This window comes from Pezoporus occidentalis, unplaced genomic scaffold (assembly GCF_034315485.1).
Source record: "Pezoporus occidentalis ecotype Australia unplaced genomic scaffold, CSIRO_AGI_Poc_V1 ctg63, whole genome shotgun sequence".
NCBI classification, from domain to species: domain Eukaryota; kingdom Metazoa; phylum Chordata; class Aves; order Psittaciformes; family Psittacidae; genus Pezoporus; species Pezoporus occidentalis.
This window is the reverse complement of record NW_026915977.1, coordinates 7,530,633-7,557,572: the sequence shown is the minus strand read 5'-3', so window position 1 is coordinate 7,557,572 and position 26,940 is coordinate 7,530,633. Positions and strand designations below refer to the sequence as shown.

The 26,940-nt window shown below is 47.3% G+C and overlaps 1 protein-coding gene and 1 long non-coding RNA gene across 2 annotated transcripts; one reads left to right on the top strand and one right to left on the bottom strand.

Annotated features, from left to right (window-relative positions):
- The first annotated feature begins 1,018 nt into the window (after positions 1 to 1,018).
- Positions 1,019 to 25,770, top strand: LOC134174844 (pre-mRNA 3'-end-processing factor FIP1-like). Its single transcript, XM_062640137.1, has 16 exons — positions 1,019 to 1,446; positions 2,198 to 2,237; positions 5,185 to 5,269; positions 5,914 to 6,020; positions 7,068 to 7,126; positions 8,179 to 8,289; positions 10,874 to 11,004; positions 11,778 to 11,902; positions 13,462 to 13,567; positions 14,990 to 15,188; positions 15,533 to 15,559; positions 18,250 to 18,307; positions 18,831 to 18,886; positions 20,015 to 20,219; positions 22,067 to 22,225; positions 25,133 to 25,770. Exons 1-16 carry the CDS (start codon positions 1,353 to 1,355, stop codon positions 25,263 to 25,265), a joined length of 1,695 nt encoding a protein of 564 aa, XP_062496121.1. The 5' UTR covers positions 1,019 to 1,352; the 3' UTR covers positions 25,266 to 25,770.
- On the bottom strand, positions 25,651 to 26,937 carry LOC134174849 (uncharacterized). The gene is made up of 2 exons (XR_009968810.1): positions 26,267 to 26,937; positions 25,651 to 25,905 (listed from the first exon to the last, which is right to left on the bottom strand). It is a non-coding gene; the product is annotated as an uncharacterized LOC134174849 (long non-coding RNA).
- Positions 26,938 to 26,940: the final 3 nt, after the last annotated feature.

Sequence of the window (26,940 nt, the reverse complement as noted above, 5' to 3'; positions counted from 1 at the left end):
GAAAAGGTAACTTGCTTTATGGGTCTTCGTAATTTTCAGTAGCATAGAGTAGTGCTGAAAATCACATTGCTCCAAGTTTCCATTTACTACTGATGGCATTAATGGCTTTGAGAGGGTAAGTCACTGGTACAGCTGCTCTAAAGCAGAAGCTACCAGATGGCTTTGAGTTGCAGAGTTAAGGTGCTACATCTTCAGAGTGTAAAGTGTGAAATTCACTTTGGAGCTGGAAGGACAGAAATGGGATGTGTAAATCCCCCCCAAAAAAACAAAACCAAAAGTACTCAATTCTGGTAGCATCACCAGCTCTTTTGTGAATACTGTTGTATTGACAGAGCAGCTGTTGGGACTTGTGAAATGAACACAAACAGCAGTATTTGCCTACAGGTACTTCCTAAAACCTCTTTGGGAATTGTGCTGGATTCCTTGTGCCCTTCGGGGAGCTCCTACCAGGATATGTCCATGAGCCACAATGGCTCTTTGTGCTCCTCTGCTCTCCGCGTTGGGCTGATTTCAGTAGCTGAAGCTCTCTGGAGTCTCAGTGGTACCAGATTCGTTGTGAAGTCTAAGTGTGACATCCACACTTCCCGATGGTGCTGTTGTGAAGTGCAGGGGCTTGGCTCTGCAGGAAGCAGGCTCTTGCTCGAGCCTGAGGTGTGTGTCGAGTCCTTTACGCGCTGTGGCTGCGGATCTTGTCGGATTTATGGGGTAAGGATGAAAGACTGACCCATCTAGTGGTGGTGACGGTGAATCCCAGCCGTGCCGCTGGCTGGGCTCTGGGGACAAGGCTCAGTTTGATCGGGAGATGGAAACCTGCCTTTTCAGCCGAGCAGCGCCTGGTGCAGCCATGGGGAGGTCACCGTGTTCCCGCTCCGCTCCGCCTTGCCCAGCGCAGTTGGCGGTCCCCATGGCGCGTCCTGCTGAGGGGAGCCGCGTTCCCGCCCTTCCCGCGCCCCTCGGGCGCCGCCGCTCCCCTCGGCGCATGCGCCTTGAGCCTGCGCATGCGCCGCCGCCTGCGCCGGGGCCGTCGCCCAGGGCCCGGTGCTCGGCGCCTTTTGTAGCGGCGGGGCGGGCGGCGCTAAGGCCCGGCGGCGGCCTCCGCTCCCGCGCCAGGGGGGTCTCGCCTCCGTCCCGTCCCCCCCCACACCTCTCCCGCCCTCAGGACCAAAGAAAGAGCAATGGCGCCGCGCTAGCCAAGTCCTCGGCCGGCCCGGTGGCTGCGGACCTCCCCGCAGCGGATGCGCGCCTCGCCTCAGGCCCCGGCGGGAGCCTAGCGGGGCCCCGGCGGCCGCCGCCGCTTCTCCTCCTCCTCCTCCTGCTGCTGCGGGCGCCCCGCTCCCCTCAGCCCCGCAGCCATGGCCACCGAGCTGGAGCCGCCGGCGGCTGGCGCCGTGCCGGGCGCGGCGCCGCTGGAGGCGGAGGAGGACGAGGAGCACTGGCTCTACGGCGGTAGGTACTGCCGCCCCCGGCCGCGCAGCCAGGCCGCGCCCCGGCCCGGGGGGGGGTGGGGGGGGGGGGGTAACGCGAAGCGCCCGGCCCCGCCTCGGGAGCCGCCTCGGCCCCACCTGGCCTGTGTGCGGGGCCGGAGCTACCCTGGGTTGTTGGCTGCGGTTTTGGAGGGGGAGGGAGGGGTAATGTCCTTTTAACAACACTGCGATGCAAAGAGGTTGATGGGGCGCTTTGTTACAAGCGCGGTTTCCTCACCGTCCAAACGCTGTTAGCCCGGTTGATGCAGGTGAACCCTCGGGCTACCCTGGGCTCGTGTATGCGTGTGTGTGTGCCTAGGGAGAAGCGTAGGACTGATTTTACACGTCTTTGTCCCCTCATAGACTTTCCAACTGGCTGCTTTGACGTTTCTTCCCTGGCATGTTAAATGGCTATATAAAGACCTTCTCAGATGTCCCTTACGTGATGTTTGCCTTTATTCCTTCTGCTCTGAGACTGTGGATGTGTATTTTGAGTTTCATTGTGTGTCAGTGGTGTGGTACTTCACTTCTGCAGTAGGTTCTGGTTGTTGGTTTTGTCATGGGTTTTTAGTTGCTCCATTTCTAGTTGAACTTTGTTGAAAAGAGAACATTGGGGTTATAGTGCCTTGGCACTACTAGGTATTTCTGTTGCTGTGATGCATTTCGTGCTTAAATTTAGCTTTTTTCTTTCACTTGAATCAGTTTATTTTTTATTATCATTATTGTTTTTGCAGATGACACCACTGGTAAGCAAGAAGATGGACCAATTTCTGGGTGAGTCTGGAGGCTGTTTATGCATTATAATGATCCTTGCTGCAGAGAAGATCAAGCCATGTTTAAGCATAGCTTCGGGAATGCTTTACACTGATGCTGTTGCCAGAAGCTGCAGCCTCGTTGTTTCTTACCCCATGGGGTCACCCCCAGCTGCCAAGCCTGGGCTGGCACAGCATTTATGGATTTAGAAGGTTAACTGGATTTGACTTAAAACTGACTTTTAACCCCCTTTTCTCCCTCTCCCCTGTTAGTTTTAAATCAGATCTGATTTCCAGTTACATTCTCTGGGAAAAATGGTGCCTTGAGGTTTGGCCTTTGTGCTGGCCTGGCATTGGTAAAACTGTGGCTTGTGCTTTAGCTTGGCAAAGCTAAAATGCTTCAGCCAGGTTAAAATCCTGTCACAACCAAATCACCACATGGGATCTATGAACTAAGTGGTTTGGGTCAGGCTTCCAGATCAAGGCATTGGGAACTCAGTGATCCATTTTGCTTTTTGTATATGAAAAGTGCTGTTTGTTGTTGATCAGGACTCCCCTATAGCTGTAACTGTGTTTTGCATCAGCAGAGTTTTATCTCAGCAGGAATATAACGTTCCAATTTTTAAATGTAACATGGCTTTTAGAGGACTTGGTCTTCACTGGATCTCTGTGTGCGCAGCACCTTCAAAAGTTCAGTTTGTTTATTGTCATTTAAGGTCATTTTGAATTCAGTATCTGGAATTTCTGAGGTTGTAACGGATAATGTCCTACTTCTGGTGTAAGTATCTAAACCAAAAAACACAGTAAATTGGTACCTAAAACATCAAATGGGCTTTGTGAGAAGGAATGACTTTTAGCTTAGAAATTTACTGCTAGCTTGCATAGATCTATTGCTGTCACTTTTATCTGCATGTAATTTTACTTTATCAGCAGGATTAAAAATTGAATATCCAGTAACTGCAAGATGGGTGAAGAAAAACTGTTAGGGCTTGTGCCAGTGCTCTTTTTCTTTCTCTCTCTCTTTTTTCCCCTTCTTTGTTGCATGAGAATCTTCCTAAATGAAGAGCTGTGGAGTGTTTTAAGAAAAATGACTCTTTGTTTGCTATATTGTCCATGGCTGCAGCTCCAGAGATACGTTGCTGGCGTGCCTGGAGTATTTGTCTCTCTCCGTTGACATTCCTTAGCCTAAAGGATGCATTAAATACGGGCAGCCTGTGCAGGATGCTGTTATGTCAGCAGCGTACAGGGTTAAGTTGGTGTTCTGGGGAAATGAAATAGCTGTGACATTTTTTTCATGCAGCTGATGGCTGTGGATGTGTCAGATTGCTCATTCCTGGGAAGCAAACAGGTTAGGGAAAGACTTAGCAAATGTTTATTTGAACTCCAGTTCATGCATTTTAATGTACACCCACAGATACTTCATGTGACTTGAAGGTAATTCTTGTCACTCTGCCTTAATTCAGTCATCTGGGATTCTAAAGAAAATTCCTGGGGTTGAGGAGGTCAATGTTATGGGTTGCTTGGATTTGGCAAACAAAATGCAAAGGGTTTTGGAGCCACCTGGGAAGTTTTCTCCAGTGCTACATCTTCTGACCCCTGTGTAATAGCTTATGTCTGCAGCTTTGGAATACTTTTAGAGGATGGTTTTCCCTTAGACACCTTGGCTCCTGTTAATAACTTAGTGTGTCTTCAGGTATCACCTCAGGAACTTGGGGACATTGGGACCTGTGCTTCCTTGGTTAGCTGCCCAACCTTCACCCATTGTTTCTGATCCTTGCTTGATTGTTGTATTTCTTTATACATGGGGCTTTTCTAATAGGGGCGCTTCAGTAAATGCTCACACTGTTTGTTCTTTTTATGCTCAGTAACTGCTTTCTGAGTTACACCAGTGTGATCTTTCTGCTTACTTGTTTGGTGTCTCCTTCCCTGCCACCTCTGAAATGGCTTTAGTCTGAACAGTGTTCAGATTCTGTTAGGAGTTACATATGTTTCTTTTTGAAGATAATCTTCTGTATGTTTAGTAGGTGACATAGGGTTTTTAAATCAATAGCAATGTCTCCAGAAAGTGCCGGTGGGGCATTGGGTTTCCTGGGCGTGGGCTGTTCTGATGGTCTCTTTGGAAAAGCTGGAATTATATTGAAGTTCTGCTAGGTTTTACTTATGACATTAGAGAAAAATGATGCCTCTTTGTGTTTCAGTGTTTTAACATGGCATACTCGTTTCTGGAATACCAGTTTGACTTTCTTGCTTGGCTAATGCAATAAGCAGTGTTAACATTTATACAGACTTTAATTGGAGGTAAATCTCAACCTGACCATTGTTGCATTAGGACTAATTTGTAATGAGTGGGAAGATTGGGTGGATAATTACCTGTCTTCTTTGAAACGTAACTACTCATTAATGTAAGCTATTTGTAGAACACTAAAACCGCTTTTTCCTTAATTTCTACAGGACAGATGCCTTTGCTGCTTAGTAAATATATGTACAGTTATTAGCATCATTAAGGACAAGGTGAAGTTTTGCTTATTATGTTCCCAAGGCCAGATTGGACGGGGCTTGGAGCAACGTGATCTAGTGGAGGGTGTCCCTGCCCATGGCAGGGAGGTTGAACTTGATGAGCTTCAAGGTCTCTTCCAATCCAAACCATTCTATGATTGTGCCAAACCAAAGCTGAAAGCTATTCCAGCTGCTACTTCTGTATTAGCCACAAAGTGGTGTTTGGCTAGGCAGCCCATGCTGTTTTTCAGGCTTTTGGGAAGCACTAAACTGATTCTTTTCAACAAAACGCAAAGCCAAGCAAGGATGATTAATTTTTTTGTCATACAGTTGAGCTGGCTGCCAGCAGAATAAACACACTACATGAATAAAGTCATTATATGAAAGTCATCTGGATGAATGCTTTAGAAATGTTTGTAGGTGAAACTCTAGATTGGTCTTACGTACTTTCTCCTATCTGTCACGTTTACCAGACACACAGAGTCTTCCCATCCATTGCAAGATGCTCCTCAGGAGAACCGGCCTGTCAGCAATGAAGACCGAGAGATCTCACAGCATGTAAGTGTTCCACTGCAAGTGGTAGACACAGTTATTTTTGTGCTTCTTAATGCCCGTGGATAGAATGATGTAAGTGTAAAGATGTTGGTACTGCCTAATACATTACATTTGTACTGTAGGAGTGCACTGATAGTTCCCAATGCTAACTACGGCAACAAGCTTCTCTTCTCAGCCTACTTTATGTAGTGGGCAGTGAACCCTCATCCAAGTACTGCTTGTGTCCACTGAAGAGGCAGATGAGGTGCTGCAGGCTGGCAGGAAAAGCAGAATATGATTTTACCTTCAGCTCAATATTCAGTATGACTTCTTGAGGGTCAGTAAATATGGGAAACACTGGGATAGAAAGCCCAAAGTGCTGGGAATCAGTTTTGATTCAGGCTCAGACCTTTCAAAATGCATTCTAGTGGCTCTGAGTTGAAAGGATAGGAAGAGGCTTGCTCTTCCACTGGCTCTTTCTTTGGGTTTTGCCTCCAGAGACAACTTTGTATAACCTCAGAGTGCAATAGAAATTTATGTCTTTATGTCAGAATCATTCTTTCTAAGGGACCTTCGTCATAGGAGCTTTGCAAGATTTGTTTTACTGTCCCAGGGAATTGATCAGTATTCTGTTTTGATGAGCTTCTGTATGCTTTCATTGTTGCTAGGCCCTTCCAAGTGGTGAAGATGAAGAAGATGACAGCGATAGTGACAGTGATGATGATGACGTGAAGGTTACTATTGGCAATATTAAAACAGGAGCACCATCATACATGTACGTGTGGCTGATAATGGTGTTGGGGTTTGATCTGAGGTAGCTCTAGTGTATTGATTGGGATTGAAAGTGGGGATGAGACCTGATCTGTCTCCAGGGATATATGTGAGTAACTGCTAAGACAACAGAATGGGGTTAGAATCTGGTGGACAGCTCTGTCCTGCAATTGCTGGCTGGAGAATCCAGCTGTAAAATAGGAATGATAATTTGTGGGTCTGCTGTTGGAAAATTAACTGAAAAATTACTATGCTTTATTGGGCGAAATCACAAGTGGGATGTTGCAATTAACTCCTCCTCTGTGAAAAGGTCAAGAACCCGAATCTGCCTTGATAAGAATTTGCATAAGCTGTGAGGTTACTGGTTTTCAGCTGTCTGATTTTTCATACTTCAGAAATGGTGAGGCTGGATTTGTGAACCAGTAAAATTATGTCACTGACTTAAAACTCTACCTCACTTGCATTGAATAAAAATAATAGGACAGCACTTTTGCTTGCTGCTAGCAGCCTTCCTCTTGAGGGAATGGCTTACATGTGCTTTGCAGCATAGTCTCACTTTTCCACTTTAGTGATAATTTCCTTCTCTTGGAGCAGTGGTTTCAGCCTGATAGGTTGCTGTCAATAGCAGTGCTCCATCTCTTAACAGCTCACTAGATTTTGCAGACATCCCTTTTGAAATCTGCTGCCTCTGTCTTTCTCTCCTCATTCTGTGATCTGTGTGCAGCTGTGATTTCCGTGCTGTTCACTTAAACACTAAGTACATTCCTGGACAGAATGGAAACTGCAACTCTTAGAAATAATCTTTCCGTTTCACGTTCAAGACAATCCTCTTGTGTTTTCTGGTCCATCAGTAAATATATTTGCTGGTTTCTGTAGGCTTAGAGAAACTTAAGTGGAAAATAAATTTCACTTTTAACGTGTTGAGACTTAGTACTAAACGCATGTTAAACCCAAGTGAACTAAGTGTCTTCTGAAGGTTGTTAGGGCTCGAATATACTTTGTATGAAAACAAGCAATTCAAATACCAATGTAGTGATTCTTTTCCGTATAGGGGAACTCCTATGAATCTAAACTTAAAAACGGGTAGAGGCTATGGAGCATCTGCTTCAGGTATTGCTCTTGTTTTTATCCTTCACCTCTTCCAATATTTCACTTATCTGGCACTGACAGCTGGAGCAGCTGCAAGTCTTGGTCTCTGTTTGGAAGGGTATAGAATTAGTGCATCTTATTTAAATTAGCAATAGTAAGTGCTTTTCCTAAAGATAAGCACTTCTGGGACAGTCTGAGGGTGGAGGGAGCACTGGAATGATTTAATTACTTTAATTACAGTGATTTAATCACTGAACAGGCTGATTGGAATTCTATTTAAACTAGAAAAAAAATACATTGATTATTACTTTTATAGTAGAAAGACAGAATGCTTCTGAACTATATTGTTGCACTGGAGCCAAACATTCTAAATGGCCTGGAGAGCTTTAACTCTGTGGTCAGTATATGGAGGTACTTGCAGTGCAAGATACTAAAAGAAACAGACTCTGGCCTTCAGTATCAGCTCTATGTAATCCTGCAAATGAAATCTTCCCCACCATTTGTTCAAGTTGATCCTGTATATCAAGACTTGGATTCCATCCTTTCTCATATGTCAGACTGGCCTTCCATGGGCTTCACGTACTGCCTTCCATTAATTTCTTCGTGCAAATGACTTACCTTCTGATTGAGAAAATAAGAACTAATTCCCCTTGAAGATTGTGTACCTAAGACATTTCTACTGACTCTAGTTAGTACAGGATCCATTTCAGACTGATCCTGAAAAAGTCTGTTGTTAGGAGAAAATCTTGGGAAGAGAAAAATAATTTATTTTCATTTGGGATAAATTTGGTGCATTTGATGCTCTAATAATTCACTGCATTTGTCTGTAGGACCAATTTGGGTTGAATTATTTCCCTGCTGCTCAGCTGCAAGTGCTGTACACCCTGGCTCTTTATTTATAAAGTGACTGAAGTAATTGTTATTAAAGAGTTGCTTGTGGTTACCTCCGTGCTATGAAGCCAGCAATGAATTCACAGTAGTGCTTTATTTTTGACTGGAATAATTTACTCAACAAATGAGTGGATTAAAGGCATTGCATTAAAAATAGTAACAGTTTCTCTCTCTTTCCAAAGCCAAGTTGCAGCCCAAAGGTATTGACTTAGATGCTGCAGGGAACATAAATGGATTGCCTGTTATCGAAGTGGATTTAGATTCATTTGAAGACAAACCATGGAGGAAACCAGGTGGGGCTTCACAGTTTCTGTTGGTAAATATTTTCTACAGTTTTAGTGGTCTCTGTTGAATTTCACATGTAATTGTTGTCCATTTATTGCTGCCGGGAAATAAAGAAATTGTAGCAATGACCATTGCTTAGCCTCTGGTGCCTGTCGAGGCTATCAGTGACATTTACTGACTGAGCCAGCCATGCTTCTACTGAAAATTGTTTTTATTTGCTCTATTAATTTAACTTCCCTAAAGGGAAGAACTATTTTTTGTAATGTTCTGTTTTATTAATTCCCTTCTTCCAGCAAACATTGCACTGATAGCGATAGGATAACATTTGTTGGGCCTAAAAGTCAATTGAGTAGGATCAGGATTTGACTGTTGGTGATGTGTGGTCTCCTTTTCATGTGCAGTACCTTGGTTATTCTGTCTCACTATGGCCAAGCTCAGTGAGCACCTGTCATGATAGGAAAGGTGTCTGTCTGTGTTGAATTCTGCTGCTGCAAACAGTTGAATAAAAGGAAGGGAAGTGCTGCTCTGACATGAAAGGCTAGGACTTTTCTTTTGGAAAAGTGGCATTGCCTAATTCTTCCCAGATTCTGCCCCCAGGTGCGTAGGAGTGAGTGAGCAGTTCCCACTTACTTCTTCTGGGCAGTATTATTTAGACTGTGTCCAGACAAATAGTGCTTTGCACAGTGGGTTTTAATATGTACAGGGTCTCTTTTGTCTTCCTGATTAGTGTTAGGGAGATACCTCCTCAGAAGTGACTCTTGCATGACAGCTGTAGGGTGTTACAAGTAAGCTTCTGGTTGTCATTTGAATTTGGTACAAAAGTAAATGAAGGAACCGAAGAGATCCAGATTTTTCCTGTGCTACTCCGAAAATGCGCTATGCTAAAATGTTAACTGAAACTAAAATTCCACTTGCCCCTTTGCAGAAATAATTCTTCAAACCAACCCCTGTTCTTTATTTGTCATTCAGAAATATTGCTATGCTAACTAAGTAGTGCTTTTGTAAGGCTGTGGTGTGGTTTTGGTATCTGTTGACTACCTGAAATGAAGGGCATCGGAGTGTGAAACAGTGCTAATAATTGCATTGACATATCATGGTATCAGACCAGCAGTGAAGCACTCTGGTGATTATTGGCTACTACAGACATAATAGGAAATGTAGCCTTTCTTCTGCAGGGGATTTCCCATGGAGAGTGAAGTGAGAAAGAGGGGGCTAGGAAGAAACTAAGTTAGAGGGAAAATAATGATGGGAACTTCAGAGATGAAGGAAGGAAATGATTATGGTCATGCTGACATCCCTGGACCAAACTGAAGGCAGCTAGCCTTAAAACAATGTAAGTCCAAATAGAGGGAACATGTCTGCAGAGGTGTATGGCTTGTAAGTTTACTTTTGATGGTAAGTAGCTTGTTATTCAACAGCCTTTCAGGTTTATATCCTTCATAGTTAATTGTTCAGTAAGTTGGTATCTCTTTAAAGTGAGGAGAGGAAGAAGTGTGGAAGAACTGGTACAGGGTTGAAATATAGGCTGATAAAATAGATATGTAAATGTCACATTGCTGAGTCTGTGTTCGTGCAATTTGCATGTTTGGGTGGTACAACAGGAAGAGTAGCCTGCCTAGAATATAAACTTAAACCTCACTGTACGGATCCAGGCTCAGCATGGGCAAAGCATTTTGCTTAGCCGTTACCTAACAGCTCCTTGGTTTAGGATTGGTCTGTCTGGGAATACCTCTGTGAGGGGGATGTCTGAGGGACATCTGAGCAGGGTTAGGAGATGCGTTGTAATGCTTCTTGTTGTAAGATGTGCCTTACAGGGGGAACTGCAGCTATATTTTTTCCTCTGCATCAGTGTTTTCCTGGCAAGCAGTTTGTGGCCACCTCTCTTACTCAGAAGCGCTCCTGCTGAATTGGCACATTTCACAGAGGACTGTCAAGGGAAGACAACAATCTTAGAAGGAGTAAGATAACAGTGCTGGGATGCTAGAGGCAGGATCCTGACTGCTCTATAATTCTGTAGTCTGAGAGGTATCCATAAAAAACTTCCATTTCAGCCCTGTGTCATGACATGGGTGAGTCCTAGAATCTTCTCAAAATAGCACGACACGGGTGGGTCCCAGAATCTCTTCTCAAAATAGCACAGGCAGTGACAGTCAGGAGCAGAACTTGTTGACTTAGCTCTACCAAGAAAAGGTTCTGTGGCACCATCCCATTTTGGTGGTGGTGGCTGGAACCATCATTCCTGTGCTTTCCCCAGCACTCAATTCTTTGAACAATTGCAAGAAACCAATCTTAAAAAATCCAGTTGGTGGATAAGTTGTTGCAAGCGTCGTCGCTGTTAACTAGCATGTAGAGGTGCTGTGTTGTGTCTCCCAGATGGTCCTGCCGCTGTTCAGGCTGTGTTCCCCCTCCCACTGACAGATGCAGCCATCTCCACTGTGGCACACAGAGGCTTTCTAACAGGATGAAGCAGAGAGTAAGCTCTTCTCTCTGGAAGATTTCTGTTTTCTTAATGCTTAATTTAAGCAGCTGAAGGACAATTTGACAATGTAGCTCTACTGGAGTCTCTGTGTTAACCTCTGCTCCCTTTGCCAGGTGCTGATCTTTCTGATTACTTTAATTATGGATTCAATGAAGAAACATGGAAAGCATATTGTGAAAAGCAGCGGCGGCTTCAGCTTGGACTGGATCCTGCTCCTCCCATCAGCACTGAAAACAAGATCACGGTAGGTGACATGTTACTCCTGCATATGGCTACAATAAAACTGGGGCTTTTTATTGTAATCACAGAGATGAGAGTGTAAGAACAGAAAATACCTCAACTGTTCTGTGTTCCTTTTCATTGATGAGAAATACAAAAATATATCTTTAAAGTTGAAATCTCTCTGCTAAAAATCTTTTCTCTATGGAACAAATAGTTCCATCTGCTTGGCAGGTTTGAACCACTGCAGGAGCAAGACTTGAGTGAATTTCCAGTTGACTTTGGGGCTACCCTGCTATAGGGGTGTTTGGTTGGAAGACAGATGTGGATGTGGGAAGCGTAGAGAGGGATGCTGGGCATCCATGACTGTTTTACTTGTTGTGGGTATGTGGCAGCCTTTTGTGTTTGAGGACTGCTTTGGCCATCAACCTTTGCAGGAGTCCAGCAGGTGTCCAGCAGCTGTTAATCAGAACTTCAGCCAAAGAGTTCATACTTGCTGTTCCATACAGTGAATATTACTGTTTCCAGTTTTGAATTAAGGACTAAATGGAAAGGGCTGTGAGCTTATTAAACTTTTGGACTTACAATGGGAGACAGTGGACAGCAGGCTGAGGCTGGAGTGGTCAGCCAGGTTACAGCAATATCTGCAACCTTGACTGCAGAATGGGCTGCTTGTTCGCAAGAGCCCTGTAATTATTCCCTGGGGGAGCCCTTTTCTTTTGCTGTAGATTAATCTCTGATGCTACATTTAGTTGAAAGTAGGGGCATTAAACCTGTGTTACCTATTGCCTTCCACAGGTTCAGCAAGGAAGAACAGGAAATGCTGAAAAAGAAGTAGAAAACAACATCATCAAAACAGAATTCAAAACAGACTTCTTGGCTCTGGTGGGAGGACGCATGAAGGCTGGGCCTCCTCCTAATAGGTAAGAAATGGTGCAGACCTAAAGCCTGGGTGCACTATGCTCTTCATAGGGGTAGCTGGGATCTACCTGGGCCATATCTGAATTTCTTCAAGCCTGAACCAAGCTTTTAAACTCTACAGGAAGCTACAGCGGTCACTCATTAACTATGGTCTTGAGCAGTGCTCTCCTGATGGTTGTACAGCTCCTACCTACCCATTTACTTCTTCTTGCTGATATCCTCAGTGTACTGCTGCACAGGGAGGGAAACCTGTTTCCCATCTGAAGGGACATCTCTGGGAGTCAAAAAGCCAAGGGAAGTCCCTCAGCTTTGAGGGCTCACGTTGCTGCTGCTTGTGCTTACTTGGCTTATTCTTACTCCCACAGTGTTAATCTTTGCCTCCTTAAGTGGAAGTGGATTACGTGTTTGGCAGCTGTTGAGAGGAGCTATTGGTTTCTAACCTGTGTGCTATGCTGCTTGGTGCATGCTGATTAGTTATGTTCTCCAATGAGAGAGAGGAGCCACAAGGCTGGACAAAGCAAAACAATTTGGGTCACTTGACTGGCAGCCTCTGCTGGGAAGCCTCTTTGACCTGGTGAGGTTGGTAGGGTTTTATCAAAAGCTTTGTTAAAACAAAGCTGTGTGAAACCAGAAGAGGCAAAGCTTTAGTAGGTCTGGGTGTTGCTATTGCTTTATTTTCATTACATCTGTTGCTTTATTCACATTACATCTTTTGCACACCTGTCTGGCGGAAATGATTTTGTATTCCAACGTCCCAGTTTGACTGAGAAGGAAAACAACTCTATGTTTCAAGTATAAGCTTTAAATCTGTACTTAGTTTCTGCATCTAAGCACTTTGGCATTTCTTCCCCCTTCACAGTGCCATAAAATCAGTCACATTTCTTTATAGCTGTTACATATATATCATGAAGTTTTGGAAAAGACCACTGCAGAGCAAGCTGTTGCTGTTGTAACTGTACAATGTTTCTGTCATTTTAACTTGCAGTCTGGTTTTAAAAGTACTGACAAACAAGATTCTGCTCCTGTGGCAGACCTTTTGGTCAGGATCAGGTCAATTATCTTTGTAAACCACAGCAGAATCAGAACCATGAGATTAGCAATGAGTTGTTTGATTCGGGGTTTTTTCCCTCAAAGTGAGTAGATTTCAGTGAGAAAATTCCCTCTCTCCAACCAGCCAGAATTCTTATATCCACTTTGGCTGAATTTCTTAGTGATACAAAAAATTCTGCTAACTTGGAAAAGTGCTGATATTTTTCTATCCTGACTACAGGAAAATGCCTTAAGGTTGTACTTGGACAAATCAAATAAATATAGGATGAAGGATATTTAAACTTAAGGTGCAGGTGCTCCTCTCTCTCAGAAACTTGTGATGATCTTACAAAGAGCTCCTACAAAAATGTTCTTCCCCTAAGAGTGAACAAGGACTTGTGCAATTTGAATGCTCCTTTTGCACATTTTTCGCTGGTGGAAAAGAAAGTAGGAGATGAATGTGTCCAATAGTAGGGAAAATTGCTCCTTCTAATGCCCTTGAGCCTAAAAAGATGCATCTGCTTTGTACCAGGAAGCTGGGTGGGACGATTGATGTGATCGGTGGCCAGGCTGGCACAATCAGGAGAGTAGAAGGAAGGCGCCGTGATAAACATGCCTCTGAGGAAAACCCAATCCAGGTAAATGTCTTGGCTTTATTGCACTTCTAGTCAACACTGAGCAAATGTCTGTGTGTGCCTGACCTCCCTTGTTGCTGTTGCCGTCTGCAAAGCAGGAGGTAGTATATGAACCATATCATGGCATATGCATGCAGGTTGAATTAACTTCATGTTAAAAGCTTTATCTTACTAGGAGCTAGGGATTGTCCTTTAAGACTCACCTGCCTGTCTGAATGGTAATGCCAGAGTAATTCCTTTTCCCAGCCCATGGTAATTCCTTTTCCCATCAGCTCTCCCAGATTATTTCTTGGGGTGCATAGCTGGGAGGCTCTTATATGGATTACTCCCTTTCACTGTTGGGTTGGAATCTTCAGTTCTGCAATGGACAACTTCTGCTTGGGGCTTGTGTTTCTTTTGACTTTGAAGTAACTAAGACTGATGGGCTAAGCACCATTAGATGCAGCCCATGCTTCAGACTTAGGGTGGGCCTGTGTTACTGGATATTGTCCTTTGTAAGAAATAAAAACCTGGGGTTTAAAACTGGACTCAGTTCTGATCTTGCATGTCCAGTGTATGACCAGAATGTTCTGGTTGGCTTCTAGGTAGGAAGATGCTATGTATATCATTTGAGGACCATGTATTGAAAACTCTTCTCTTAACCACCTTCCTCCTGCTACTCCTCTTAACCACCTTCCTCCTGCCACTTCTCTTAACCACCTTCCTCCTACCACTCCTAACTCACCAAAAGCTCCACATGTGGAACTTCTCCCCTGTCTAGACACGATTCCTGGTTTTGTTTTTACAGTGGATTTGTGTCTGTTTCATAGTCAGTTGTCTGAATTTTGCCAGCAATGGCTCTAAAAAGAGTTTGCTTAAGAGAGAATTTGCTGGGAAAAGGTTGTTGTTCTTCCCACTTGCAAGCAGGGATACCCGTTCCAGGTCATTCTGGTATCTCTGTGTATTGATCATTCCATGTGTGACCTTTCGTCAGACAGATGTGAATCCAGACTTCGGCTGACTTCCAGTGTAGAGCAGAATTTGGCCTCACCCAAACCATTCTGTGATTCAATGGTTCTTGCTGCCCTCAGGAGGGATAAAACCCTCAAATAAGGCAGCTCTCAATCCGAAGCCTGTATCAGTGGCAGTTCCTCTGAACGAAAGGCATTCATACCTGTCAGCTGTCTTTTGCACAGTTGTGTGTTGACCTAGACTCTAGTCTCTGCTGTTCTGTGTAGGAGAAGATCCCTTACTAAGCATGTTGATTGCCTTGATCAACCTTTCTTCCTCCCCAAAGATGTTATCTGCTGGGTATAGCACAGCCTGGTCTTCCCAGGTTATCACAGTGCTGCTGGTTTTGGTGGTACACTCTCTTTATGCCAGCACAGCAAGGTCCTAGCTAGGAGCAAGATTAAACGCTCTCTGCTCATTCCTTTGCCTTCTCAGGTGCTTGGAGACCACGGGAGTAAGCCACAACCCCCCCAGCAGCCCCAGCAGCCATCACAGCCCCAACAGCCGCCTCAGCAGCAGCCGTTTGCACCACCAGCAGGCCCACCACCTCCTCCACTGGCTGGGCCACCTCCACCACACTTCCTCCACCCTCCTCCACCAGTTACTTCTGTTCCACCTCCCCTGCATCCTCCAGGTACATGTTCATACGGCAGTCTGAGGCTGCATCCCAGGCTTGGAGCAAAGCAAAGGGTTAATTGTTAAATGCTATAGGACAGTTGAGCAGTCAAGTAACAGGTCCTTAGACCTGTCCAGTCTTTGTTCAGTGTCTCTGTCAACCTATCTTAACATTTGCCTTTAAATACTTAAAAAGTGGCAGCTAATGGCTAATTACTGCTTAATAGCACCCTTTTTTCTGCTGGTCTGTTTGCTCAGATAAGTGAATTTTATTCCAAAGAGTGCTTTTAAGTTTAGTTTGAGGGAGAGTGATGACATGCTTTACCTGCGGTTCTCATTGGTTTTGCTTCTTTGTTTCCATAGGTCTTCCACCGCCGGGGCCTATTCCAGGTAGGTGCTGATTTGCTCTTGATAACAGCAGTGATGTTGAGCACCTAGATGGCTCTGAGCATTAGATTAAGAAACATGAGCTGGGATGACACCAAGACTCATTTTAGAGCACAGTTAGTTTAAGGCTAATAAACTCCAGTGCAGAATTGAACTTGAGCAGCTTATCTTGTATTCTGTAACTAAATAATGATCTGTAGGACTTCTTAACACTTGCTCAGTGTGTCTCTGAAGACCAATCTAGAAAGCGAAATGGAGAACTTCAGATGGCACTGAAGCCACTTACTGAGATCTGAAATGGTTTAGTTCTTGTTATGACATTTGCGCAGCAAAAGTTTGAGTGACAGATTGGTGCTTTTGTGGAGGAATTTGGAGCGTGAGACTGAGCAGAATAAATGTTATTTCCATCAAAGCCTTTGCTCCCTGCTGTGCAGCAGAGATGGTGAATACGAATAGAGAAATGTAACAGCCAGTCTTGTGCATAAGTAAAGGTCCCCACTAATTCAGAGCTGCTGTCAAACTGAGTTTCCTCTGGCTGTAATTTCTTTCAACTGGAAGTTTTGCCTACTCCCGGGAAAACAAATTTAGCTGTTTGTGTAGCACACCTTCGGAGTGATGGTTCTGAGCAGATGCCATAGATCTGAAAATCCACGGCTGATGGTGACTGTTGGATATGTTGTCAGGGCACTGCCTTAGTGTACTGTGTGCTTATCATAGAACCAGAGAATGGTTTGGGCTCGAAGGGACCTTAAAGCTCACCCAGTTCCAGCCTCCTGCCACAGGCAGGGACACCTTCCACTAGAGCAGCTTGCTCCAAGCCTCGTCCAACCTGGCCTTGAACACTGCCAGGGATGGGGCAGCCACAGCTTCTCTGGGCACCCTGTGCCAGCGCCTCAGCACCCTCACACAGAAGAACTTCTGCCTAAGAGCTCATCTCAGTCTCCCTTCTTACTTGATTCATGTATTTGAAAAAGGTCTGCACCCAAAGCACTTTGGACCTGCTGTGCTCGTCCTCACTGTGTGTCAGACACGTTGGACTTGATTCACAGCTTTTGTGTCCATGCTTTTGTATTCCTGTTCTGCCCTGGGCTTCCCAAATGGAAATATGGAAAACCTACACGGGCTGTGCTGTCCCTCAGAAAATTCCTGTTTGTTAAAACATCACTTTCCAGACTCCTCTCAGTGTACAGTGACATTGCAGAGCTGGTTTTCATTGCTGTACTAGAAGGAACCTGCTCATAGTAAGATTGGATTTAGAGGAACTGTGTTGTAGTGAAACTGGATGCAAACTGGTCTAGATGTTGCTAGTCAAGTGCATTTAGAGTAAAGTTGTTTGGGAGGGGTGAGGTGGACAGAATGACCAGGCTGTGGCAGGGAACTTCCACTTGAGGTGAGGGCTTGGAAAGGGAGTTGAGGGAGGATACCTGCTAATTATGGTTATGAGGATGATCCACCTCCATTAGAATTAGGTGTTCTAACAGTAGCACTTTGAAGTGCTTATGCTTGGTGAGCAGATGGGTTAGAAATGCTTCAGGCATTGCATTTTATCGGAAGATCTTGGGAAAAGGAGGGGAAAAACTGAAGCATCTAAGAGTGAGACATGTCCCCCACCTTGTTTCCAGCTGTAACTGGGCTAGAGGTCACTTCTTTTTGCAGTGAGACCCTTGTAGGAAGGGGTTCTCCTGACCCATTTTAGTGTTCACAGTAAGAGGTGATGAATTTCGTTGACATGGTTTCATTGACAGTGCTAGCTCAGGCTCCATTGACTTGAAAAAGAACCTGGAGCTTCTGGCTTCAGTGACTGCCCTCAGTAAATGGCTCCTGTCCTTTGTAGCAGCACAATTTCCTCTTCTTTTCTTGTTTAATAATAAACAGAGGAATTCTTATGCAAAGTCAGGCCAGTGGGTGGTTGGTTGGTCTGTTCTTGCTGGCTTTGGTAACTGCCTATAGAAGTGATGGTTGCTTATAGTGACAGGTACAAGTTTTAGAAGTTTAGGAGCAGTCAGCAAATGCTTCTCACTTCCAGACTGCCCAAGGTTGAGGACTTGGGCTTCCAAGGCTTAAGCCACTTCTGGAAGTGGCCTTCATAAGCTTATGCTTAATTGTGCTGCCTTGTGATGAACAGCTCTTCATGTGTGCGATATTGGGCCTGTTTTTAAAGTGCCAGCCCTTGCAGACACCTCTACATCACTGGGGCTGTGTCTTCTCAGGGTCTGTGAGTGTGTGTGTGTGTGTGTTCAGAAAATTGGCTTTCTTCAAAACCAGCCCAACCCAGGTGAACTCTGTTACTTGCCTTGTGAGAGACAAAGCTACCCATTTTAGCCAATGGAGCAATAAAACTCCTGCTGTAGTTGCAGTGTCTCCATCCCAAGAACCAGAAGTCTCTGTCTTGCCCAGGGCTGTCAGGGTTAATCTTTACTCTTTCATGAATCTTGTGCTTAAGATGAGTAAGCCAAAACAGAGGGTAGTTCTTCTTTTACTTTTCTCTCCATACCCCCACAGAGCCAACATAGCTGTAGGGTTTTAATGTTGGTAGGCGATACAACCCTGAAGGAAAACTATTTCACTTCAAAAAGCTTTGTTTAGAGTAAAAGGGTGCTTTAAACTGCTTTTAACTGTAACTGGCAATGAGGTCTCTTGTTCCTCATGGCAAGCTCCGAGGTCTCTGTGATGACTTCTGCTTCTCTGTCTAGGGTTGTTCCCACCTCCTCTGGCACCACCACCAGCTCTCCTCATTCCAACCTTGGATGGGTAAGACCACACCTGGGCTGAGCCATGGGCACAGCTCCTCCATAGGGAGAAAGGGAGGTGGGCAGGTCTAAAATCAGGCCTGGGGATTCTCAGTCGGGTCTTGGATTGGGGCAGAGGTGAGAGCAGAGTCCGTAGCGAATCCTCTGTGCGTTCACCTTCATTTGTCATGCTCGTGACATGGAAAGGAAGCAATAAAATCTAGGTGTGAGCTTAGGTCTAGCGCAGAGTGGTTGGTAGATGTTCTCCCTGAAGATTCCTCAGGTACCTTGTAAGCACCGTTATTTGCTGAAGGGCTGCCTGATTGACAAGGGATGGGTAAAGCCCATCAAGCAATTGAGTTAGAAGCTGTGGCAAAGCAGCTGCACCTCTGTATTTTTAATGGTTGCAGTGCAAAATGACACCGTGGGTTTCCCCTGAGGGTGTCCCACAGACCTTCAGGAAAACATGGGGTACACTTGCAGCACAGACACACCTGCAGTGGGTCACTGGTGTTAGTTACTCACATCTTTTTCTCTCTCCAAAGCCAGCCAGCCAGCTACAACAACAGGCAGCCACCTCCGTTTGGCTACAACTCTGCAGGTGAGCACTGAAAATACCTCTGTTCTCTGGTGTTTGGTAGTTCAGGCTTGTCTTAAGCTGGTGGACATCATGGATGCTTTAACCTTAGGACTTGTGCCCCAGACTATCCCCCTCACCAGAAGCACACCCTGAGTGTGACCACAGCATGAAGAGTTTGGAAAGCTGCATGCTCTGCAGCAATGCTGAATGCAGTTTTGTGGTTGAGTGCTGAGCCTCGGATCACTCTTCATTGTAGATACAAGAAGAGCTTCCCCATGTGCCTCAGCAATGTGCTCTTGTGCTTGTTTGCACAGGTACTTGCTCACGCTCTCTGCCTCTTCCCTCACCACAAGCACAGCCATCACCTCTGCATCTCCTCTCTGAGCTTTGAATGCCCTCCTCCCCCTCTGTATCCTCTTCCTTGTCTGCAGGCACAGGCAGGCTTCTGTCACCTTTTGTAATGGAAGAGGCAGTGCCAGAATTCCAGCAGATTTCCTCCCCTGTTGCAGCGCTGTCGGGAATGCCCATGCTCTCTCCCACTTCCTTAGTGACCACCGCTTGGAGCAGCACCTCCTCACTGTGCTGAGGAGTCACAGGCAGCACCAGGCTGTCTCCTTTGCACCAGTGCTGGTGGCTGTGGGCTCATCTGGCTTCATCCTCCATTAGCAGATGGTGTCCCAGCCCTCCCCAGGTGCCCCCTCAGGCAAGAAGGTGCCGGGTGAGAAGTGAGGCCTTGCAAGGATGGCCCAGAGCCAAGGGTGACGGAATCGGCCGGCTCAGCAGTGGGAGAGGCACCTCTGCTGCCAAGCCAGGATGTCTGGGAGGGCTGGATTTAAGCTCTCCTCCATGGAGACTTTATAGCGTGTCCTCTGTAGCAGGACTCTGTTGGGCAGGAGCTAGGGGAGCGCACAGCCCTTGCAGGAATGTGCAGGGTAAGGGGCTGAGGAGGTTTTGCAGGTCTTGCTTGTATCTTCCTCAGGGAATGGGTGTTCACACATCCTGGGTAAACTGCTGGAAGTAAAAGGGGAGTGAGGACAAGAGGGAGCTGGGTTGTTGTCTCCTTGGATTCAGCTGTATCTCCAGAGGGTGTCTCTGGAATGGGAGGGATAGGGAGGATGCTGAAATAAGGATTCTGCTCTCTTGGTGCAGATTCAGGTTTCATCAGCTACCCACCCATCTCCACATCCCACACGCCCTGGGTGACAACGGTGGACAAGGGCACAAGCAGTTCCAGCAGCAGCCATTGGGAATACTCAGGCTCAAGGCGCGAGAGGGAGCGGGAGCGAGAACGGGAAAGGGAACGGGAACGGGAGAGAGACCGAGACCGCACCCCGACCACGAGTGAATACAACAAGTGAGTGCTGTAATCCAGCAGCTTCTCCTCACAGGTCCCGGCAGGGAGCTCTGGCCTTGCCCTCAAGCACACGGTGCTTGGTCAAGGGATGGGGTTATGGCTGTAGCAGGTTAAGTTGGGAAGCGATATGTTGGATCAATAACCACAGGACAAACTGGGAGCCGGTGGCCCTGGCTGATTTCCTGTGGCTGTTTTTGTTTGAATCCAGCAGAACCAGTTACACTTGCTACCCCACCTGTAATGTGAGGCCAGTAAATGAAATAGCCCTTCTCTGTGCACTGGGTGTTTCACAGCTCAGTGTGAACCATCGGCCATAGAAGCTGCTGCTTCTTGTCTCCTAAGTGTACCTGTCAATGAAAGGACAAGGCACCCGGGCTTTGCTGGGCTCTCCTAGAGAGGCTTTCAGGGCAAGGAGTGCCATCCCCCAGGAGTGAGCTGTGAAACCTGAATCTTCACCCAGGCCTTTCTGCAAGCAGTGCTGGAGACAGCCACCCTGCTGGCTTTCAGCCTCCCAGTGTTGATCTGGAGAAGCTAAAGTGAAGGGTACCCTGAAAAGGTGCTTTCTAAACCCATCACTTTCCTGTTCTGTCACAGGCAGAGTCAGTGTTTTGCAGGCCTCAGGCTCAGGAATACCTGTAGTCATTCAAAACATGATCAGAATGTGCATTCCTAGCAGAGGGGTGCTGCCTGCCTGGAGCTTCTCAGCCCCGGGGGTGAGCAAATAGGACAACCTTCACCTAAAGCCCGTTTGTTTTAACTCACAAACTTGTGCGTGGAAGGGGGAGAACAGAACAGGACAGGAGACAAACCTACTGCAGTTTGAATTGCTCCGAGCCCCACACTTCCTGCACAGGCTCCCCCTGTGATGAGCACCCCTGAGCACATTGTTAGCATTGCTGGGTGGTTTCCAGCACGCTGACCTCTTAGCTCATGCCTGCCAGGGCAGGGTGAGCAGCCATCCTCCCCAGAGTCCTTTGGAGCACTCTTGGATGATGATATTGGAATTTCTTTGTTTCCAGGAGCGTTAGGGAGTCTGCTTCCTTTCTCTCAGAGTCTGAATGTTGCTTCCTGTAGTGGGACTTAACCCTTTAGATTTTGGCTTTCAGAAGCTGAATAGGGACTGTGAGGTGTAGTGAGTGTAAACCTGAGTTTAGGGTACATCATGCCCCTGTGTATGTGGATTGAACAAGTGAGGTGCTTTGAGCAGATACAGGCAGAAAGATCATGTCAGCTGCACTCACAATTGAAGTTTTTGAACTCATGGGGAAGAAAATCATCCCTTTGACACAAAAGAGCTGCAGGTTATCTGGGACAGCAGTGTTGTGAGGTAAAATCCAGCACCAGGGGAGGCAGGGTGGGAAGAAGAGCATCTTGCTGTTGGTTTGGAGCAAGGTAGCTGGAGGTCTTGGGAGTATTCCAGGAGGATTGTGAGGGCAGAATGCCTGAGGGATTGGCCAGGTGCTGCTGAGGTACCCTCTTGGCAAATCCAGAGGAGAGATTTTGTAAACCCTTTGCCTTGAGAGGCTGGGGAAAAGCTGTGATAATAGTTATTGTTGGGGCTTAAGAGCTGTGTAATAGGCAGATGGGGAACGTTACTTCACTGTGGTTAGAGGCAGGGCTGGGACTGCAGCTTGGATTCGATCAGCAGCAGCAGCAGATAATCATTATCACAGGTTTATTCAGGAGCCTCACGAACACCTCAGCCTCTCGATGGAGTAAGAGGTGACAGGAGTGAGCGGTGACGGTAGTTGGTGAGGGTGGGCTCTGCAGTGCTGGGGACACGGCTCCTGATGCTCAGCTGCAGGAGGGCTCTGTTCCCCACCTCACTTCTCCCCTCTCTCCCCAAGCGACGACGAGCGGTACCGCTACTACAGCCGGGAGCGCAGCTACGACTTTGAGCGCGACTACCGGCGGAGCCGAGACCGCAGCAGGGAGCGGGAGGACCGGCACCGGGAGCGCCGGCACCGCGACAAGGACGAGAGCAGCAAGCATAAGTCCTCGAGACGGTAAGAACTTGGCTTAGGGTTGGACTGTGCTGCTGACGGGAGCACGCCGGGGCTGCGGGCAGGAAGCTTGGGGATCTCGGGTGATCTGTCACCCTGCGTCTCGCTGGCTTCCTGAGACGTGGTGCCCAGGCAGGAGGAAGTGCTCTTGGGCAGGTGGCAGGGCTGTCTGTACAGGGAGAGGGGTCCTTGGTGCTTCACTAAGGCAGCTGGCAGGGTGTTGAGTCACTGCCAGCAGAATTGCAGCACTGGTGGGCAGAGGAGAGGTTAACCTGTGCTGAGCATCACATCAGAGCAGCGTAGTGCCTGCTGTTAAGAGAGTACACACAAAGTAAATGTGGAACCGTAACAGAAGCATCAGCTGTAGGTGTCAATGTGTTCTTGTGCAGAAAAGAAGAGCTTGCTTCAGCCTGGAATCTGAAGTGTCCTCTTGGAGCAGGAGGCTGAGCTCTGCACTGTCAGAGCTCTGTGCCCAGTGCTTCCAATAGTGATGACCTGGACAAAGATCACTTGGGCAGAGCAGGATGTCCTAAAATCCCAGCTTTCCTTGAGTGAATGTATTTGCTCCAGGTGCTCTTCCTGTGAGTGTTGTTCTAGCAAAGTAGCAGGCCTGGCCCCTGGCCTATGGCGATGCTGCTGTTGTGTCAGTTTACATCCTGGTGATGACTTGAGCTGACTTGCTCTTTGGTTTTTTGTGCTTCAGCTTACTTCCTTCTAGATGAAATTCTGTCAGCTCTGTAGGTAATTACCCTTGTTTTGAAATGGGTATCAGAAAAACTCCTACATAATGGCTGGAGGTAAAAGGCTGCTCTCACCCTGAAGGAGATGAATAAGATTTCAAGAAAGGATTGATTGCTGAAGGGCTGGAAACAAAGGGATGGGAAGAAAGGCCAGGCCCATGATCAAAGTTGAATAGAAAACAAGTGGAAGCTGAGCTGATACCAGACTAACAAGCCAATAGCTTGAAGGGTTATTTCTCCACTTCCTCCACTCAGAACTGAAGTCGAGCTTAGATACCTGACTGCATGAGCAGGATGGAGCTCACAAAGTGGGGTCAGAATCTGCTCGAGAGCTCCATTTACAGGACTGGGCCACTGCCTAAGGTGGGAGTGAGGCGACTGCCTGGGCTCCTCAGACCACACACAGATGCTCCCTGTCTTGTTCAAAGGGATAAGATGGGAAGCATTTGTAGCTACAGCAAATGGATGAATATTTGTTTATGGCCACTTGGAGTGTGTATTGGATCCCTGCTTGAAGTGCTTTGAGATCTGAGCCTGGGGAAGGCACTGGCAGGAAGATGAAAGGGTTTTGTTGCAGTTTGCCTGAAGGAAATCCCTGACACTTGTTCCAATATTAAAGGACAGTTTCATTGCTCAGGCATAAACCACTGTCCACTGGTGGCTGAGGATGTGCTGGGGAGAGGCACCAGCCTTTTGTGGTACTTTTTTCTTCCCTTTAATGGCTCTGAAGCCATTCATTAAACAAGGCAGAAAATCACTTCAGGCAGGAGCTTTCCAGGCAGGGCTACAGTGGCTCCGCCAGTTACGTGTCTGCTGCTGAACTGGTATTCCAGCTGTGACAAGAACTGGTCTACACCTGATGGTGTCCCCACTCGTGCGGCACCGTCTGTCCTGTGGTCACTTACCCTGTGATACATTTATCTGCTTTTCCTGTACTCTGTGCTGCGTTTTCATCCTGCCCCTCCATGCCATGGTCAGCTCAGGAGAGCTCACGTGGTTTGCAGGCTGTGAGGAGAAACAACGCATCTGTGAGAGGCAAGCAGCAGAAAATCTTCTCTCAGGAGGTGCCAAGAACCAGAGTGAGCAAAACCAGAGCTCCCACTTCCTGCTTCCTGAGGGGAGCTGGAGGCTGATCTCAGTGTGGGGATGTTGTCAGGCAGCAGCTCTGCGTGAGGAACAGAGGAGTTCTAAAGCATGAAGACAGTGAAGTGCCAGGTCATTTATGAGTAAGCAGAGGTAGACACAGGATCTACTTCCCATTAGGAAACCTCTATCTACCTGCATTGACCCTTCTCTTGCCTCTAGTCCAGGGATTTAGCAAGTCCAGAGGAGGCCACGGAGACGCTGCAGGGGCTGGAGCAGCTCTGCTCTGGAGCCAGGCTGAGAGAGCTGGGCTGGGTCAGCCTGGGGACAAGAAGGCTCCTGAAGGGGAGACCTTAGAGCAGCTCCAGTGCCTAAAGGGGCTGCAGGAAACCTGGAGAGGGGCTTTGGACAAGGGCCTGTAGGGACAGGCCAAGGGGAATGGCTTTAACCTGCCAGAGGGGAGACTGAGATGAGCTCTTAGGCAGAAGCTCTTCCCTGGGAGGGTGCTGAGGCGCTGGCACAGGGTGCCCAGAGAAGCTGTGGCTGCCCCATCCCTGGCAGTGTTCAAGGCCAGGTTGGACAGAGGGGCTTGGAGCAAGCAGCTCTAGTGGAAGGTGACCCTGCCCGTGGCAGGGGTTGGATCTGGATGAGCTTTAAGGTCCCTTCCAACACAAACCAGTTGGGATTCCCCAAGATGTTCAGAGGAGCAGAAGTTTCAAACACCTCAGTTTAGGACTCTTCTTTCTCTCAGCAGTCTCAGTGCTTCACATTGAAGCTTTAAATGTGCCAGAGTTGTTTGAGCTCCCTCAGGAGCTGGAAGGACACAGAAGCTCCTTATAAAAACCACCCCAGACTGAATCTTGGCAGCAGCCTGCCTGTGCTGCCCACCCTGTGTGGTGTAGAGCACCCAGCTCCAGTGTTTGCATCACCTGCCCTCACTCCAGCCACGTAACCCTTGCAGTGGCACCGCAATGCCCTGGGCACCTCTCGTATCTCCAGTTCTACATTACAGCAGCAGTCAGTGTGGGTGTCTCTGGCCACTGCAGGCTCTGCTGCGACCTCCCTCTCCCCTTTCTTCCCACCCCAGGAAGCAACACGAGAGCGAGGAGGGCGAGAGTCACCGGCGCCACAAGCACAAAAAGAACAAGCGCAGCAAAGAGGAGAAGGAGACCAGCGAGGACGGTGCCCAGGAGGGAGAGGAGCAGGACACCAAGGAGTGACCCCCAGCCCCAGCCCTCAGGAGGAACGTCTCCTCTGAACCAGCGTGGCACTGGGGATGTGTTGGGCTGGGGGTTCATTTTGTATTCCATGTTTCCCAAGGGAAGAGGCAGACTCTGGGCGAGCGGAGCCGCCGCCGCTGCAGCGGGTGAGAGCTGCAGCTCAACTCTCTTCTTTTTGTTCTGCTTTTTTGATACAAAACCAAACCCAGCAGTTCCAGTTATACAGAGCACTGAGCTACTCCCGACCAGCCCCAGGGAGGACTGTGGTGTATCAGATCCTATGGTTTCTGATGGAAGACGGCCTCAGCTGAAACTAACGCGTTTAGGTCATAGTGGTTCTTTTGTCATCATCATCATCATTCCTTTTGAAGAATAGGGCAGTGAGTGTGACTTGAACTTTATTGTCCAAAGAAGAGTGCGCCCTAGATCCCGAGAGCCAGCTTAGAGCCTGGCTTCGAGTAGTGCAGAGTCCCACCCCCAAATAAATCTCTTTATAGCTACGAAAGTACCTCCTGATTTCTCTGTGTGAACCATGTGTCCTGGTGGAGCAGGAGGCCCAGGCTGCTCTGACCAGGGCTTCAAGAAGTTGTGTGTGTGCTCACAGTGTGCAGAGACTTCAACCCCAGCTGCTTTTTGTTACCTATTGCAACAGTGGGTCTGTCAGTCATGTCTTACATCTGCAAGTGGGAAATCAGCAGGAGGACCATACTAAGAGCATGAGTTTCTTTTAATTAGCTTTGCCTTCACTACTATTGTTTTTCCTGAGTGGAGCAGAATAATGGAGTGACTGTGTAGTCCCACCTCGCAGTTTGCCCCTAGGGGCTTCTCTCTGGTTATCCCCAACAGTCCTGTTCAACACATTCCTGCCCCTGGACTGCCAAATAAATTCACATTCCAGAGTTTGTCTGCACTTAGTGTTGGGTTTAGGGAGCAGCAGCAGAGAGGATTTGGGTAGGAGGAACGGGGGAGATGATGGTGGGGAGTTTTGGTACATCTGGTACCTGGAATCCTGCACTGCTGTTGGTGTGGCAGGACACGGAGCAGCAGGTGCCCCAGCAGTGCTGAGCTGTGCAGCATGCTGAATCAGGAGCTGAGACTTGTTAAATATAGCTTTATTTACCCCCTGGGTTTGCTTTTCATGCCAGTCAATGCTGGTCCCTGGAGGCACTAAAGGGCTGCGGCCAGGAGCAGGAGAGTTGGGATGTGCTTTTGTTCAGTCCCAGTGTAGTTCAGGGAGTCCAGCTCCTTCCCTGGGAGAAGCAGAGGACAATGGCACAGCTTACTGCCTCCCAAGGTCAGTCTCTTGGCATGGCTGTTGTTGAGCGACCTGTCCTGGGGGCAGTAGTGATACACTGGAAAGAAGGGTTAAAAAACCTCCCATCACACATGTTGTTCAGTAATATCACAATAATTTATAAAGGCATCAAAACAAATTCAACATCTATTAACGATGAACTGGTTCTGGAAACAACACTTAAATTACCAGGATGGTTTGGTGATGTTGAAGGCATCTTGAAACGAGACGGAGCAAAGAGTCAAACCCGTGCTGCCTCCTGCAGCATCCTCCTCCCTCACACTGACTGCTGCACGGCTTCCTCCTGCTGCGCTTCATTCAAACAGGTGAGGTTTGGTGTTACGCAGAAGGACTCTACATCAATGTTTAGTGTTCCATGCA